The sequence below is a fragment of the Cetorhinus maximus genome, chromosome 1, assembly GCF_964194155.1.
Source record: "Cetorhinus maximus chromosome 1, sCetMax3.hap1.1, whole genome shotgun sequence".
In the NCBI taxonomy this organism is placed as follows: domain Eukaryota; kingdom Metazoa; phylum Chordata; class Chondrichthyes; order Lamniformes; family Cetorhinidae; genus Cetorhinus; species Cetorhinus maximus.
The window spans coordinates 68358302-68374957 of record NC_135879.1 but is presented as its reverse complement, the minus strand read 5'-3'; the positions used below and the strand labels follow the sequence as shown (position 1 = coordinate 68374957).

At 40.7% G+C, this 16656-nt stretch overlaps 1 protein-coding gene across 3 annotated transcripts in view; it reads left to right on the top strand.

Moving 5' to 3' along the window:
• lyar (Ly1 antibody reactive homolog (mouse)) overlaps positions 1-16656 on the top strand; it is a 29845-nt gene that overhangs the window by 937 nt on the left and 12252 nt on the right. Inside the window, exons 1-7 of one of the 3 annotated variants that reach the window (XM_078542011.1) lie at positions 1598-1762; positions 2701-2782; positions 5124-5290; positions 7810-7924; positions 10189-10296; positions 11474-11557; positions 14463-14856. In XM_078542011.1, coding sequence (XP_078398137.1) covers positions 5169-5290; positions 7810-7924; positions 10189-10296; positions 11474-11557; positions 14463-14856 — 823 coding nt within the window. In that variant the 5' untranslated portion in view covers positions 1598-1762; positions 2701-2782; positions 5124-5168. Of the gene's footprint in view, positions 1-1597; positions 1763-2700; positions 2783-3709; positions 3924-5123; positions 5291-7809; positions 7925-10188; positions 10297-11473; positions 11558-14462; positions 14857-16656 lie in introns of those variants that run through there. The other 2 variants (XM_078542001.1, XM_078541992.1) reach the window with 2 other exon arrangements.

Genomic DNA, 16656 nt, shown 5'->3' with positions numbered 1-16656 from the left:
CTACTCAGGCCCCCTCCCACAACTCTCTTTTTTGGTACATCGATGATTGTTTCGGTGCTACTTCATGCTCTTGTCTGGACCAGGGAAAATTTATCAATTTTGCTTCCAATTTCCACCCCTCCATCACCTCCACATGGTCCATCTCTGACACTTCCCTTCCTTGACCTCTCTGTCCCCATTTATGGTGATAGATTGTCCACTAATATTCATTACAAGCCCACTGATTCCCACATCTACCTTGACTACAGCTCCTCACACCCTGCTTCCTGTAAGGACTCCATCCCATTCTCTCAGTTCCTTTGCCTCCGTCGCATCAGTTCCGATGATGCCACTTTCCAAAACGGCACTTCTGACATGTCTTCCTTCTTTCTTAACTGAGGTTTCCCACCCACTATGGTTGACAGGGTCCTCAACTGTGTCCAACCCATCTCCTGCACCTCTGTCCTCACACCTTTCTCTACCTCCCAGAACCATGATAGGGTCCCCCTTGTCCTCATTTTTCACCCCACCACCACCTCTGCATTCAAAGGATCATCCTCTGCCATTTCCGCCAACTCCAGCATGATGCCACCACCAAACACATCTTCACTTCACCCCCCGCCCCTTGTCGGCATTCCGTAGGGACCATTCCCCCTGGGACACCCTGGTCCGCTCCTCCATCACCCCCAACACATCAGCCGCATCCCATGGCATCTTCCCATGCAATCGCAGAAGGTGCAACACCTGCCCCTTTACCTCCTCCCTCCTCACCATCCAAGGGCCCAAGCTCTCCTTTCAGGTGCAGCAGCGCTTTACTTGCGCCTCCTTCAATTTAGTCTGCTACATTCGATGCTCCCAGTGCGGTCTCCTCTACATTGGAGAGACCAAACACAGACTGGGTGACCGCTTTGCGGAACTCCTTCGGTCTGTCTGCAAGCATGACCCAAACCTTCCTGTCGCTTGCCATGTTAACACACCACCCTGCTCTCATGCCCACATGTCCGTCCTTGGCCTGCTGCAATGTTCCAGTGAAGCTCAACGCAAACTGGAGGAACAGCACCTCATCTTCCGATTAGGCACTTTACAGCTTTCTGGACGTAACATTTGAGTTCAACAACTTCAGACCATGAACTTTTCTCCGTCCTCATCCCTTTTTTATCCCCTTTTTTTCAATATTCATTTTTTTTTATCCTTTTGTTTTTATTTATTTTCATTTTTATTCATTGTTTTATCCCCACCTTTTATCCTATTTTCAATATTTTTCCCCACCACTGTCCCCGCCCCCCCATCCCACTCGGGCCATTTGTCGCTAGTTCATGTTGTTTTTTCCAGAGTGCTTACCCTTGTCCTGCTATGATCACATTCTGCTTTCTGACCTTAATGCCACCATCAGCACCACCTTTAACCTGTACCACCACCATTAACACCCCTTTGATCTTTTGTTTATGACATCTTTGTCAATCTCTCCTTTGCCTCCACCTATCGCTGGCCTTCTATCCAGCTTTACCTGCTTCTCCCCCCCACCAACAATATAAATTTCATCACATTTTTACTTCTCTTTAGCTCTGAAGAAGACTCATATTGACTCGAAACATTAACTCTGTCTTTCTCTCCACAGATGTTGTTAGACCTGCTGAGCTTTTCCAGCATTTTGTGTTTTTGTTATTTTTGAAGCTGTGGTAATCTAGCAAATCTGGCAGCTGATATGTGCAGAAGATTATAAAAATTGGCAGGATACCAGTGATAGCGCTCCTCTTCGAAATAGTACTTTGGGGTTTTTTAGGTAGGACTTCGATTTAACATTTCCTCTGAAAAATGGCACCTCCGATAACTCCCTGTTTACTGCACTGGAATATCTACTGAATTGTGTGCTCGAATCTCCGAACATTGACTTGAACCCACAACCTCTGCCTGAGGCAGCATAATTTTTAATACCAATTTTAGTCTCTCATATTCCTGCATTTGATGCAGCTCCTCATCTTGGTTTCTCATCTCTCAACACCCACCCAATCGTGTTTGAAGTTAGCTTCAAGTAATTCTACTCTCATCCTCTGTCCCTCAACAAAAGCCCTTATAGCTTCATTGTCAGTAACTTTTTAACTTCCACTCCTGTGTCCTGGCATTACCTGATGTTATTCACTGCCAACCTCCTTAACAATTGAATATTGGGAAGACCAAAACCATCATCTTTGGTCCTTGCCACAGACTCCATTCCTCTCTGAGGCTAAACTCTTGCAAATTTGGTATGTTATTCAACCATGAGCTGAGTTTCGGACCTCTTTTTCTTCATTACTGATACCACCAACTTTCACCCACATAACGTTGCCCATAGCTGCTCTTGCCTTTGCTCATCTGCTGCCGAAACCATCATCCATGCCTTTGTTAACTCTAGACTTGTCTATTCCAGTGCACTCCTGACTAGCCTCCCATGCTTTACTCTCTCTAAAGTTGAACTCATCCAAAACTCAGCTGTCCAGATCCTAACTCGCACCAAGTCCTGTTCGCCCATCATTCCTGAGCTCTTTGATTTACGTTGGCTCCTGGTCCAGCAAGTCCTTGATGTTGAAATCTCTACGTAACTTCACCTCTTCCTGTCTCTCTCCTGGTCCAGCCGAACAACCCTTCAAAATCTCTGTGCTCTACCATTCAATCTCTCCTGTCTTCCACCTTATCACAGACCTTCTTTTGTATCCTGAATTTTCTTTGCTTCCCTATTGGCAGTCATTCCATCTGATGTCTAGGACCTAAGCTCTGGAATTCCCTCTCTACTTACTCCTTAAGAATTCTTGCTGTTCTGCTGAAAGTAAGTTTTATTATCGTGCTTAACATATTTTGATGCTTCCCTTCTCATGTTTTGTTTACTCTACTAAGTGACTCTCGATCAAGATATTCTTGGTCAAATTTTTATAAGTATCCCCCAATGTATTCTAATAGACCCAAGTTTCTATTAGTTGGAATAGCAGCATCTGAAATTAAAACAGAAAATGCTGGAAGTACTCAACAGGTCAGGTAGCATCTGTGGCGAGAGAAACAGAATTAACTTTTAAGGTTGACAACTTTCATCAGAACTGGGAAAAGTTAGAGGTGTAATAGGTTTTGATCAAGGAGTGGGCGGGACAAGGACAAAGGAAGATCTGTGTTAGGGTGGGAGACAGGAGAGCACGCCTTCTCCAGGCACATCTTTTGTTCCATGTCTTGCCCAATCACCATTCCCTTCAATCCTGTAAGGCTAACTCTTCGGTCATTCAATCTCTCCTGTCTTCCACCTTATCACAGACCTTCTTTTGTCTTTGTCCCATCCACCTCTTGCTCAAAACCTGTTACATTTCAAATTTTTACCAGTTCTAATGAAAAGTCATTGGTCTGAAAGTGTTTCTTTTTCCACAGATGCTGAGCATTTCCAACATTTTCTGTTTTTATTTCTATTACTTGGCACTGATTGTCTCAGTCTAACTCATGCTCAAATACTAACCTTGACGTCAACTTTCTCAGACATTATAGTATACCAAATAAGTTGGAATCAATTTAAAAATCATTGAATTGCTCCAAACAGGGTTTAGGTGTTGGAAAGTCTAAACTTAATGATTCTTATAACTGGATAACATCAACTTTCTCCTCCAGTCGGCTCTTTTTCTTAAATATGCAAAGATTTAAATTCTGTGTTTCAGCTCCATTTTTTCCACAAGTAAAACCTTATCCATTGAATGCAACCTCTTCATTTACTTGTCAGGGTTGACAGCCTGAACTTCAGTTGACCCTAACATTAAGGTCTAGAATGCAGAGTTGTAAAACAAGACGCCTTCATTTTGTTCTGTGATGTAATGTCCTTGTCCTTGGAGGCCATCATGTCAGCTCCAGGACATCACTGCAGGAGTTCCCCAGCGTAGTGCCCTAGGCCCATTCATCTTCAACTGCTTCATCAATGATCTTCCTTGTGTCATAAGGTCAGAAATAGGAATAAAAACAAAAAGCTAAAAGCTACTGCGGATGCTGGAAATCCAAAACAAAACAAAAACAGAATTACCTGGAAAAACTCAGCAAGTCTGGCAGCATCGGCGGAGAAGAAATCAGTTAACGTTTCGAGCCCTCATGGCCCTTCGGCAGAACTGCAGCATAGTTTCAGCAAGGGAGAAATATAAATTGGTTTAAGGTTTGGGGGGGGGGGGGGGGTGGAAGAGACACATTGAGGGTGTGGTGTGAGCAGATAATCAAAGGATGTCACAGACAAAAGGGTCAAAGAGGTGTTGAAGGTGGTGGTCTTTGTCTGAGAAAAGTGCTAATTAAGAATGGAAAACAGGATATTCAAAGTACAGCTCTAGTGGGGGTGGGGTGGAAAGACTAAAGGTTTTAGTTTTAGATTTAAAAATAATGGAAATAGGTGGGGAAAGAAGAATCTATATAAATTATTGAAAAAAAAGCGGGTGGGGGGGAAAAAGAAACGGGGTGGGGATGGGGGGAGGGGGAGTTTAAGATCTAAAGTTGTTGAATTCAATATTCAGCCCAGAGGGCTGCCGACACTTTACAGCCCTCTGGGCTGAATATTGAATTCAACAACTTTAGATCTTAAACTCCCCCTCCCCCCATCCCCACCCCGTTTCTTTTTTCCCCCCCCCACCCGCTTTTTTTTCAATAATTTATATAGATTCTTCTTTCCCCACCTATTTCCATTATTTTTAAATCTAAAACTAAAACCTTTAGTCTTTCCACCCCACCCCCACTAGAGCTGTACTTTGAATATCCTGTCTTGCATTCTTAATTAGCACTTTTCTCAGACAAAGACCGCCACCTTCAACACCTCTTTGACCCTTTTGTCTGTGACATCCTTTGATTATCTGCTCACACCACACCCTCAATGTGTCTCTCTCCCCCCCCCCCCCCCCCCCTACCTTAAACCAATTTATATTTCTCCCTTGCTGAAACTATGCTGCAGTTCTGCCGAAGGGCCATGAGGGCTCGAAACGTTAACTGATTTCTTCTCCGCCGATGCTGCCAGACTTGCTGAGTTTTTCCAGAAATAGGAATATTTGCTAATGATATCATAAAGCCTGCTGCAAAAATAAGATAAAATCTGCACAAGTAAAGCCTAAGTTTGAACTGATTAGTCTTCTATTTCACAGAAATTTATATATTTATTCCTGATGCAGGCATTTTTATTGTAGCGTGTGAGAAGGTGCCTAGAATAAGACAAAATGGTGGTTTTCAGCTGTAACGAATGTGGAGCGTCTGTCAAGAAAGCCCTAGTGGAAAAACATATTAAGATCTGCCGGAACTGTCTGTGTTTGTCATGTATTGATTGCGGCAAGGACTTTTGGTAAGCATGTGGCATGGGGGTGTACAAAGTTTTGGCTTTTACAGGTATATTGTATTCAAATAGTCATTTGGTAGTACAGAACTTGAGTATTGATGAAAAAAGAGACATGTCTTAGCTTTTCTTCTATCACTCATTAGGACGCACGTAAGAATACCAATGTAAGGGTGGAAACAACAATTTTTACTGTATGTGAAGAGAATGTTGATTGGTTGGCAAGCGGAGCAAGTTGCCATGGAAAATGCACCACTGATGGTGAATGGCAGTTAACTGCAAAGCAATGTTTGAAATTTAAACCAGGCATCTTGACCTTAATTGGCCACGGCATTGCGCTGAGGAATGAGTCAGCGAATGGCTGTCACTTATTTTGTTTAGCTGGAACAGGCATAATGTATGTACATGTTCTTTCTGTCTGCAAATAACAGGGCCCTGTGTATTAATATATGTAGCTTCCAGTACACGTAAATGTGCCACATTACGAGCTCGATTGGCAATCTTAAATTGGTTGTCAGCATAATTCTTAACACATTGGACAACATTTGCTAAATAATCCTTAATCGCAGAATCGCATCTAATGTTGGACACTGTGTTTTGAGTTTAGCAACACGGGCTGGTTGGGTGCAGTCTGTACTCTGCCTGTTGTGAACAGCGGCTGGGACATGCTGCTTGATATGATTCCCCAGTCTTTGGGATGTACGGCCTACATACCTAGCATCACACTGGCACCGAAATTCATATACCACATTACTCATTTGTATGATAGGCAGAACATCTTTTTGGCTTGATGGCAGCATCTTGTTAGTGGCGAATACCACTTATGTTGCTACTGCGTCGTAGCAGCGTGAAACAGCTAGCTTCACTTGTTGTTCAAATTGTTTTGAGATACTTTGCCCTTCCAGGGTAATCTGAGGTAGACTGGGCACTTTTCAGGACTGAAAGTGACGGCTTTAGGCCCGTTCATGAGTTTGCGCGATATACAGCGTGAAATTATCTGATCAGGGTAGCCATTATCCCGCAGGATGCCTTTGATAATGGTTACCCTGATCAGATCATCTCTCATGTATAGCTCAGATTACCCTGGAAGGGCAAGGTATCTCAAAAATTTGAGCAACAGGTGAAGCTAGCTGTTCCACGCTGCTGTTTAGAATGGGCAGAGTACAGACCGTACCCAACCAGCCTGTGCTTGCAAAACTCAAAACAGTGTCCAACATTAGATGTGATTCTGCGATTGAATAACATTTGCTAAATAATCCTCAATGTGCTAAGAATTACGCTGACAATCAATTTGAGATTGTCAGTTGGGCTCGCAATGTGGCGCATTTGTGTGTACTGGAAGCTACATATATTAATACACAGGGCCCAGTTCTTTGCAGACAGAACATGTACATACATTGCACCTGTTTCAGCTAAACAAAATAAGTGACAGCCATTCACTGACTAATTGCTCAGGGCTTGGCATTGCCCTGCCTTATCAGTCTGGTTTAAATTGCAAACAATGCTTGGCAATAAATGTCAGTTACCACCAGTGGCGCATTCCCCATGGCAACTTGCTCCACTTGCCAACTAATCAGCACTCTCTTCACATACAGTATAAATTGTTGTTTTCCCCCTTTTTTTATATTGGTATTCTGGCAAGTGTTCTGAGTGCAAGATGAAAAGCTTAGACATGCCTCTCTTTTTCAGCAATATATTGTATTCTATCTGAACTTAATATTTTTTCGTATTTCTTTTAATTTACTTCTTTCCCTGCCTCATTCATCAAATATCCAGTACAGAGACTAAACTATCTGCTTCCAGGTTTCTGCCCAAGTTATTGATCACTAAGCACATGAGGGTGCTGTAGAAAACACTCTCTCTGTTTATCCCTTCTTCTCTGAGGAAACACCTGGTTGCCTCTTAATTGCACTCTGTTACAGCACAAATGAGATTACGAACTCTCATTGGTGCAGTAGTTCAGTGGGTTCTCATGGAGCTATTCACCACCTTGTGTGCTAAAATAGCTTCTTTGCCTGAAGTTTGAGTTATCTTTAGGGACAAATAGCTTTGAAAATTTAGCAAAATTACTTTTTGAAACATATGTAATACAGTGGCCTCCAACATTTAAATGTGTAAGATAAAAAGCTAATATCAAATTTTGCTTAATTCTCACATTTTGTATGTAACAAATCAAGTTTGTTTTACTCTGATCTTCATCATTAGAGAGGGTCTATTGCAGTCCCATTACTTTTCTGACTCTCAGTTTTAATTGATTACTTACACTGGTACTCCTGTTGTCCCATGAAATTTGTGAAATGATTCATTTGATAGCACTGCATATAGTTCAATATTCTATCACAACATGTAGAGCTGAAATTAAACCTTCAGCAGCTACAGTTTTGAAGAATGCATGTTAGGGTTTTGCTGTGGGCTGTTCGCTTCACTCAAATACACAACAGAAACTTACTCCTCCGTGATCTAAGTTCTCTGCTAGATGAGGTATTAGTTTACATTTCCTCCTAATAGAGGTCTGCTATTGTTTATAGGGGAGAGGATTACAAAGCACACATTAAATGCATTAGTGAAGATGAGAAGTATGGTGGTAAAGGATTTGAAGCCAAGGTCAAAAAGGGAGATGTGAAACAACAACAGTGGATACAAGTAAGTAAATCTTAGTTTGTATGTTACTCTAAGTGTGCTTCAAGATGTTATAGTAGTTCGTTTCAGTTTTAAAAGTTTTTCCACTTAGTGGGCTGTTCAGCTTTCTAATTGAACCTTGCCATTGTTAATGGTTGTCCTGTGGAAATTTCTACATAAGCTGTTGGATACTTTTTATTACGTAAGTGAATAAGATCAAACATGACCAAACAAGTCCTAAGTGAATTATTTGGGATTTCAGGAAAGGAATTAGCACATATTTAAGAACTTCTTGTGCAGTATTCTGCTCAAATGTAGACATACGACTTTAGAAATATGAACAGAAAATGTTGGGCAACACAGCAGATTAGTTGGCCTCCTTAAAGAGAAACAACCAATTATTATATTTTGAGTTTGTACAGTGTATGTAATTTTGTTTGAAATAGGGCAGTGGAGTTCTTCTGACTCTCATTTACCCTTTCACCATCATCACTCTAACAGATTATTTAGTCATTTATTTCTCTGCTGACTTTGCTGTACGCTAATTGACTGCTATGTTACCTGTATTACGTTAGTAACTGCATTTCAAAAGTGAGTGATTAACTGACTATGAAATGCTTTGGGGAATTATGGGATTGGGAAAGGAGAAATACAAACAAGTTCCATCTTAATTGCTATTTGCTGTACCGGTTTCACTGCGGTCTGATTTTTTAACTGCCTGTGACACTTTGGAAGGTAAGTCCATTTGGATTATCCTGTGTGAAATAAATTCCACGTTTGATGTATCTGAAATAATGCAAACACACAAAAAATATGTAAATGGTGGGTCGGGGAGTGGGGTGAGAAGGCACTAGATGTCTATGTACAACAAAGGAAAGGAGGGAGGGACATTAAAAGGGCTGGAGCTAAATTGAAACAGAAAAGCTTAGCAAAACATGATGGATCCATCAATTACACACAGAAAAAGAACAGATACAAGCATCCTGATTAGAAGCCTCTATCTCTGTTTATGCCAAATCTCTGTGTATCCATCTCAAGCCTTTATGTCTGTTGTTTTCTACTGATTGGTTTATAGGTCATTTAACACATTAATGTCCAATCTGAAGAACTGTGCCAGAAATATTGGCATTCTTCCTATCTTTACAAGTGCTTGCTGAGTGTCTCCAGCATTTTGTCTTTTTGTTTCACTCCTAACCTGTGAGGAAGTGCATCAATTAGTTCTCTTTGTGTAGTTTTTGCAGCTGTAGTTCTTTAACTCTTGGCTTTCTGCCTGATGAAGGCTGTATACACAAATCTTGTAGCTTGTCTTACACCATGTTATGTGTTTCCAGCTTTTTGTAGATGTATTTTATTTGTAGTTTTTCCTTTTTATTCTACTGTTACACTTCTCATTGCAACTGATCATGGTTGTGGTCAAAATTTTTTCTTGCAATGGATCATTTCATAATGATACCTATAGTATGGATGGTTAATGCACCATGGAGAACAATGGTACTACCTGTTGCATTGTGTGTTGCTCTGACTGATCTGAAAATTGGAATTAGTTAAATATGACTGTAGATACTCTGTTAGTCATTATTTAGCTGCACAGTAATAATGTTTAGTCCTTTAGAACTACAGTTGATGAGTATGCTGGCGTGAATGATGCTTTCCTAATGTGGTGTCATTGAAATTGGGATCTGTAAAATGTTTTGAACCATGATCCAGGAAAGACAGAATACAGCATCACTGTGATATGAAGCATATAATTACTATTCCAGACTCTTGCCTACTCTAGTTCTGACACAGAATCTGTAGTTTGCATGAGTTTTTCTGTTATTGAAGAAGCCAAAAGTAAAGTTCCAACTGAAGTTGCAATTCTTGCAATTTTGTCCAGCCATATGAGACCACTTTTCAAGGAGACAGTCTAGAACCATGTACTTTGAGGCGATTGCAACATAACTGCAACTAGTGTGAAACTTTTCAAAAATAATTTTGTGGGCCCCCAGAGTGGGGTCATATGTGCGTGTTACGTGTGAATATTCAGATCTCCACTCTGTGTGAGTATTAAGTGACACAATTTTTTGCCTGTTCCCACTACTTTAGATGCAGTTACCAAGCTAGTCCCAGTAGTATAAAGGAAACTTAGGGTTACATTTTACTACCATGGATAGTTTACTGCACTTTGTATTTGTTACTGTTGATTGTAATAGTGGGTCAGGTGCATTGCGCGTAAAGGTTAATTAAGGCAGTGTGTGTTATTGGGGTACAGCTACAGATATTAAATTTAATCTTTTACCTGTATATAGAAAATTCATGAAGCTATGAATGAATCAAATGTTAGTCCCAAAGTGCGTGAAATTCTGAAGCAAATGGATTCGTATGACAACATACCACGAAAAAAAGCCAAATTTCAGGTTTGTGTATTTTTTAACTTGTTTAATGGAAACCTGATTTTTAATATTGTTATAAATTGCCCAAGATGCATTTTTATCAGACTGTGCAATTGCGTAGCTCTTGTATTGTGTAGATTTTTACAGTTTATAAGACAGAAAGGGCCTCCTATGGAATTTTTCAATGTTTAGTAAAACACTAATTCCATAAAGCACAAAATTTAAACAAGACTGCCCAGAGTGAGCTGATCATATACACCATCATTTACCATACCTAACTATTCTATATCCACAATATTACTCGCTGAACAAATGTGAATGTACATTATGAATTCTGATTGCTTGCTTAAACTACTGTCCTTCATTGTGATAACTTGAAATAAGGTTAAATTGGAAGTTGTTAATACAAATGTATGCGAAGAATGGAAGTCCCTTAATGGGTAAAATTGTAACTAGTTACTTAGAGATGTCCCATTGTATTGCTTACAATGTCAATAATATAGTTTTTTTTAATACAGTGCTTACATTGTTACACTATTTCATCAGAGAGCTTTACAGATTGAATTGTGCTTGTCAGTTTCAGACTGTAGTTCACAACTGCTCAACATTTTAAGACTGTTCTGCATCTATAGCAAAACGACGTCTAGGTGGACCAGATGTTCTAGTTTTAATATATATACATGTGTACGTGTGTGTTTTTTTTCAAATATAGGCAATCTACAAATGTTTGTCATTGCCAAATTCTGTAAGTGTACATTTTAAAACATCTGTGACTTATTACGCAGTTTTATAGATTGATGCACAAACAACTTATCACTAAAATGAAAAGAAAAACTTCAAATGCTGAAACACTGAAATAAAACAAAAAAATGTTAGATATACCTACCTAGAAGTCTACAGCCCTCGCGGTTCTGATAAAAGGTACATACCTGAAACATGATCAGGTTTCTTTTTACAGATGTTGACCGTGTGTGTGTGTGGCCAGCATTATTTGCTGTTATTGTGAACAGTTTAATAACTCCTGAAGGTCCAAAATTGAATTCTTCAAATCATTGCTTTTCAAGTTGCCCTTGAGAAGCTTATTTCTAAAAATTAAAGTTTTTGAAGCCTTGATTTAATTGGAATGATGGGTTTCAGAAACAACATATTTTCATCTGTGTAAAATTTAGATTTTACTTAGATTTTTTTCATTGTGTTGCAGAACTGGATGAAAAACAGTTTGAATATTTATAATGAGGCTCTACAGGGCCAGGTGTGGGAGATCTTTGCTGCTGCTATCAACAATGTAAGTCACAACACATTCGAACTAAAACAGATCACCTGCAATTGAAATTAGATAGAAGTAGAATGTGCTACAACCTTTGATTTTCCCATCTGTTGGCAAATTCCAGGATCGGCACCATTGCAGAATCAACATATTTTCATCTGGGATATCATCGGAGTTGCAGTGACTCCGAGATAGCTATTGAATGTGACCATCACTTTGAATAAAATACAAACGTACATAAGCAGTGGCCCTATCACAGACACTTGGGGAACATCACTGTCTACCATCTTGTTTCTAAAACCTTTCCCATCACTAAAGTGACTGGCTTGTAGTTACACTCTTTCCGGAAATCTCCTGGCACCTCTATAGTACCTAGGGAAGATTGGAAGATTATGGCAAAGCCCTTCTGCTATTTCCACTCGCACTTTAGCAGCTTGCTGTATTGGACTGTTAGCAGTCTTTTAGATAATGCTCATGATTAGTGAAAAGGACAGTGTCATGGATGGATCTCTGGGGTAGACCTGAAGTTAACTGAGAGAATAATGGAGGAGAAGACATGAGGCAGGGAGGTATTGACAGTATACTATAAATATACAATCTCCTATAAATAGTTCCATTTCAAAAATGCAGAAGAACAGAGAGACTTTCATGTGTCCATAGTTACACAAGTCCTTACTGGGGGCAGGGCCAGTGGATTAAGTGTTTTTTTTAAAAAAAAATCACATGGCTTCATTGGATTTATAAATAGAGCCATAGAAGCAAAGAGGTCACTCTAGAACTTTATAAATCATTGCTTAGGCCTCAGCTGAAGTGTTGTGGACAATCCTGGGCACCACCTTCTCAAAAGATAAGAAGGGGACCGAGGAGGTTTCCCAGGATGTTACCAGTGACCAGTTGAAGAGGTTGGGAAAGTTAGGACTGTTCTCCTTGGTAAATATCAGGTTAAGAAGGGATCTAATAGAGGTTTTCAAGATGATTAAGTTTTGCTAGAAAATCTATTCACTTTGGCAAATGGGTCAATAATCAGAGATTGTAGATTTAAAATAATTGGCAAAAGATCTAGACGGGGGATGAGGTTTTTTTCACTGAGTTATCAGGATTTGGAATGCTGCAGCTGAAAAGATGCTGGAAGCTGATTCCAGGGAATAATTTTCAACGGGAGTTGGGGATGCACTTGAGGATGAGAAACTTTACAGGCTTACAGACAAAAAGGAGGGCATGGGACTGAGCATGATTACTTTTTCAAAGAGCCAGCATGGGCATGACAGGTCAACTGAATGGCCTGCTTTCTGTGCTGTAAGTTTCTATGATTCTATGAAGACGTTGACAGCAATTTAGCACCCTTTAGAGTGGAACTTGTAGATGGCATTACCTCAGGTGAACTACAGAGGGCAGATGTTGGAGGTGGCAAGAATGATCATCAATGACTAAGATGACTGAGAGGTCAAAGAACATTAGAGATGGGGGATTGTGGTCAAAATCAAGCAGTTTATCTTTTGTGACTCTAACCATTTCAACCTGTGTGGAGCAGAGCCAGTTTGAGAGACTCTGTGCTGGGATTAATGCTCTTAATGTAAATAAATAACCTAGAATTGGGTACAGGAAGCATAATATCAAATATTGCAGAGGTCACACAAATAGGGAGCATGGTTAACTGATAAGAGGACTAAAATAATCTTCAGAAGGATATAGGCAGGTTAGTCCAGGTGGATAGCTCCTCGTTGAAAAGATAAGAATCTGGGAGAAACAATTTGAGAACATAATACAGTAAACTTTAAAAGCAGTTGAAGGGCAGAGGGACTTAAATGTTTGGATAAACAGGAAAAATAGAAAAAACACAAAATAATTTTTAAGAAGCATTTGGAATCCTAGCTTTTATTAATTGGGCACAGAGTACAAAAGCAAAGAGGTAATGCAAAACCTTTGCAAAGCATTGGTTAGGCCACAGTTAAAGGAAAATAAATCAAATTTGAGTACCTTGTGTTAGGTTATCAAGGCCATCGAAAAGTTACATAGGAGATTCATTAAATAGTACCAAAGATGAAAGGCTTTACTCACAAGGACAAACATTAGAAGCAGTTCAGAGAAGTCCCACTCAACTGATTCCTGTGCTGAGGTGGGGTTATCCTATGAGGAAAGGTTGGACTAGAGTTTAGAAGAATGAGAGGCGATCTTATTGAAACATACAAGATCCTGAGGGGACTTGACCAGGTGGATGCTGGAAGGATGTTTTCCCTTGTGGAAGAGACCGGAACAAGGGGACATGGTTTAAAAATAAGGGGTCACCCATTTAAGATAGAGATGAGGAAAAACATTTTTTCTCTCAGGGTCGTGAGTCTGTGGAGCTCTCTTCCCTAGAGAGTGGTGGAGGCAGGGTCATTGAATATTTTTAAGGCGGAATTAGATCCTTGATTGACAAGGGAGCCAAAGGTTATTGGGGTCGGAAGGACAGTGGAGTTGGGGCCACAATCAGATCAGCCATGATCTTATTGAATGGCAGAGCAGGCCCAAGGGGTCGAATGGCCTACTCCTAATTTGTATGGACGTATGAGAGACGAGAGAAGTTGGAGCTGTTAACACTAGAACAAGAGAGCAGAATGGTAATATTACAGCTGGGTCGTTTATGAGTGAGATCAGGAAACAGTTTGTTCACACAAAGGATAGTGGAAATCTGGTATTTGCTCCCACAAAGGGTTACGGATTCTGGGTTATTAGAAATTTTTAAAAGTAAGATCAATAGAAAAATGGTCTACTGTTGCTATGCTGCAGAGAAGATCAAGAAGTTTACTTTGCAATGCAGTAGGAATATGCATATGGCACAGAAAATGTAAAACCTATGTTTAGCTGTATAATTTTTATAATTCTATAATGTACATTAATCTTGTGGTATAATATATAAATACATTAAATTTGTTTTGCTAAGGATAAAAACAACCAGCAACCAAAGCAGAAACACATTCAGAGTGGTGTAGACCCATCAGAATCAGTAGAAGCAAACCAGGATCAGGCACCGGTAGTAGAAAATGAAGAGAAGGAAATAAAAAAACTGGAAAGAAAAGAAAAAAAGCAAAAAAAATCCAAAAAAGAGAAGAAACACTTGAACTCAAAGGATGGTGAAAATTCTTTAAAGTGTGAACCAGATTCCAAAACAAGTCATCTGGAAGGGAAAAGGAAGAAAAAACTTAAAAAGCAGCATAAAGATGAAGCCCATGCAGTAGAGGAAAATGGCAATCAAGCAAAGGGCTATGAGCAACAAGACAGTGAAAATTTACATGGCAAAAAGAGCAAGAAGCGTAAACAGAAAACATCCAGCGAAGGTGGGTAGTTAGTGTTTTGGTTCTTCATTGAAATACTTGGAGAAACCCAGATGATCTATTATCAGCATTACTTGCATGGTGGAAACCCTTTCAATTTCAATTTGTAATCAGTGTCTTTTGGCATTTAGAAAAGTCAGTTGAATTTCTGCTGGAGTTCTTCAGTGGTTTTAGGAAAAATCCCAGAGAGGTGCCTTTGAAAACTGTAAACTGCTATTTACACCATCTCACCAAAAGTCCCATCCAGACTGAAGCAGGATACTGGGGAAAACCCCATGAAAATTCAGGGCCAATTTTTCCAACCCTTTGGAGGAGGAGGGAGCATGAAAAGTTAGAATGCAGAGTGTTGGGTCAGTTCCCTGACGTGCTCCAACTTCTGTGTGCTTTTTCCAGTAGTGGCAGGTAGCCAGTTAAGGTATTTTGCACTTGAGTGAGATTTTACAAATGGCTCACAGGGTCCACACTGTCAGCAGCTCGGCAACTTTGCTGAGATGGCTGCACAACAGTGGCAATCGACTGCCTATTGACGTTGACATTCAGTAAGGTCAGCAGTATAAAGGGAGAAGGCAGCAAGAATGATCCCTTGCATAACTCGAGAGCTGACATTGTGGAATCATCATTCTGAGATAGGTAATATACCAAGTGTCAGTGGTTCTCACTTTGGGTGGCATTGCACCAGCATAAACTGCAAGTGCATCTGATCTGCACACCTCTTGTGTGTTGAAGGATGCGCCTGGACATGGGGTCCACTTATTCAGTGCTCAGACCATGGTGGAGCGGCGACAGGGCGAGCAACACATCCAGCTACATGCAGGAGAGTGCAGCAGAGGCAGTGACCGAGGGGTAGGAGTCAGAAGAGGGTAAATTTAGAAAAGGATCGACTTTCTCGACCCCATTGGAGCAACACTGTCATTGATGGCTGTACCTCTTGCGCAAGTGGTCATGGACATATGGCCAGAAAAAGTGACAGTCCGGCTAAATTTTTATGTGTACGCTTGTTCCAGGCCTTGTTTGCAGACAAGTGAATAATTTTATAATCAGCTGCCCATAGTTGCACCACACAGTTAACAGATGCCCTATGTGTGAGGGCATCTGGCTGCACAGCATTTGCCACAGTGTGGCCAGGGGGTTGTAGGATTTGCCTCAATGTCAGGATTCCATCAGGTGCAGAGGATGGGAGACTGTGCACCCACGTGATCATTAAAGCGTGATCAGAGCAGCCAGGGACATTTGTCAAAAGAAGGGCTTCAACTCCCTTGAGGGCGCAGTTCATATGCAACCACCGAGATTCATCCGGCTGTATGCAAATTGCCCTGGCGACTACCATGATGTATACTTCCTGAGGCAGTTTCACATTCTTCAACTGTTCATGCCAGCAGGTAAGCCATCACTCTCATCTCTGCAAGATTCACTTGAGAAGGGGCTATTGCTGCATCTGCTCGTTGGGTGGGTGTATTGCAATGGTATCAGTGTGGCCCGTGTGAGACCAGAAGTAAGTGCTTTCATCAATCCTTGACCACAGGCATTTCTCCTCCATAGATGTTTTACCTACCCATCAACCCTCCCACGCCAGGACTTTGCCCCACAACATTCCGTGCCGTCCAGGCCATTGCTGAGTATGCGTATGTATACAATGGACCACCATGAAACACATGACATGCATCAGGTTGCCCACATAACTGGCTTTGTTCAAATGAAGTTTATGAATTTAAGAGCCATAAAGAAATTCACCCAGTTGTCTCATAGTGGTGCTACTGAAATTTCTCTATTCTTTTCTGTGTGCTTTTGCGTTGTGCTCCCCCT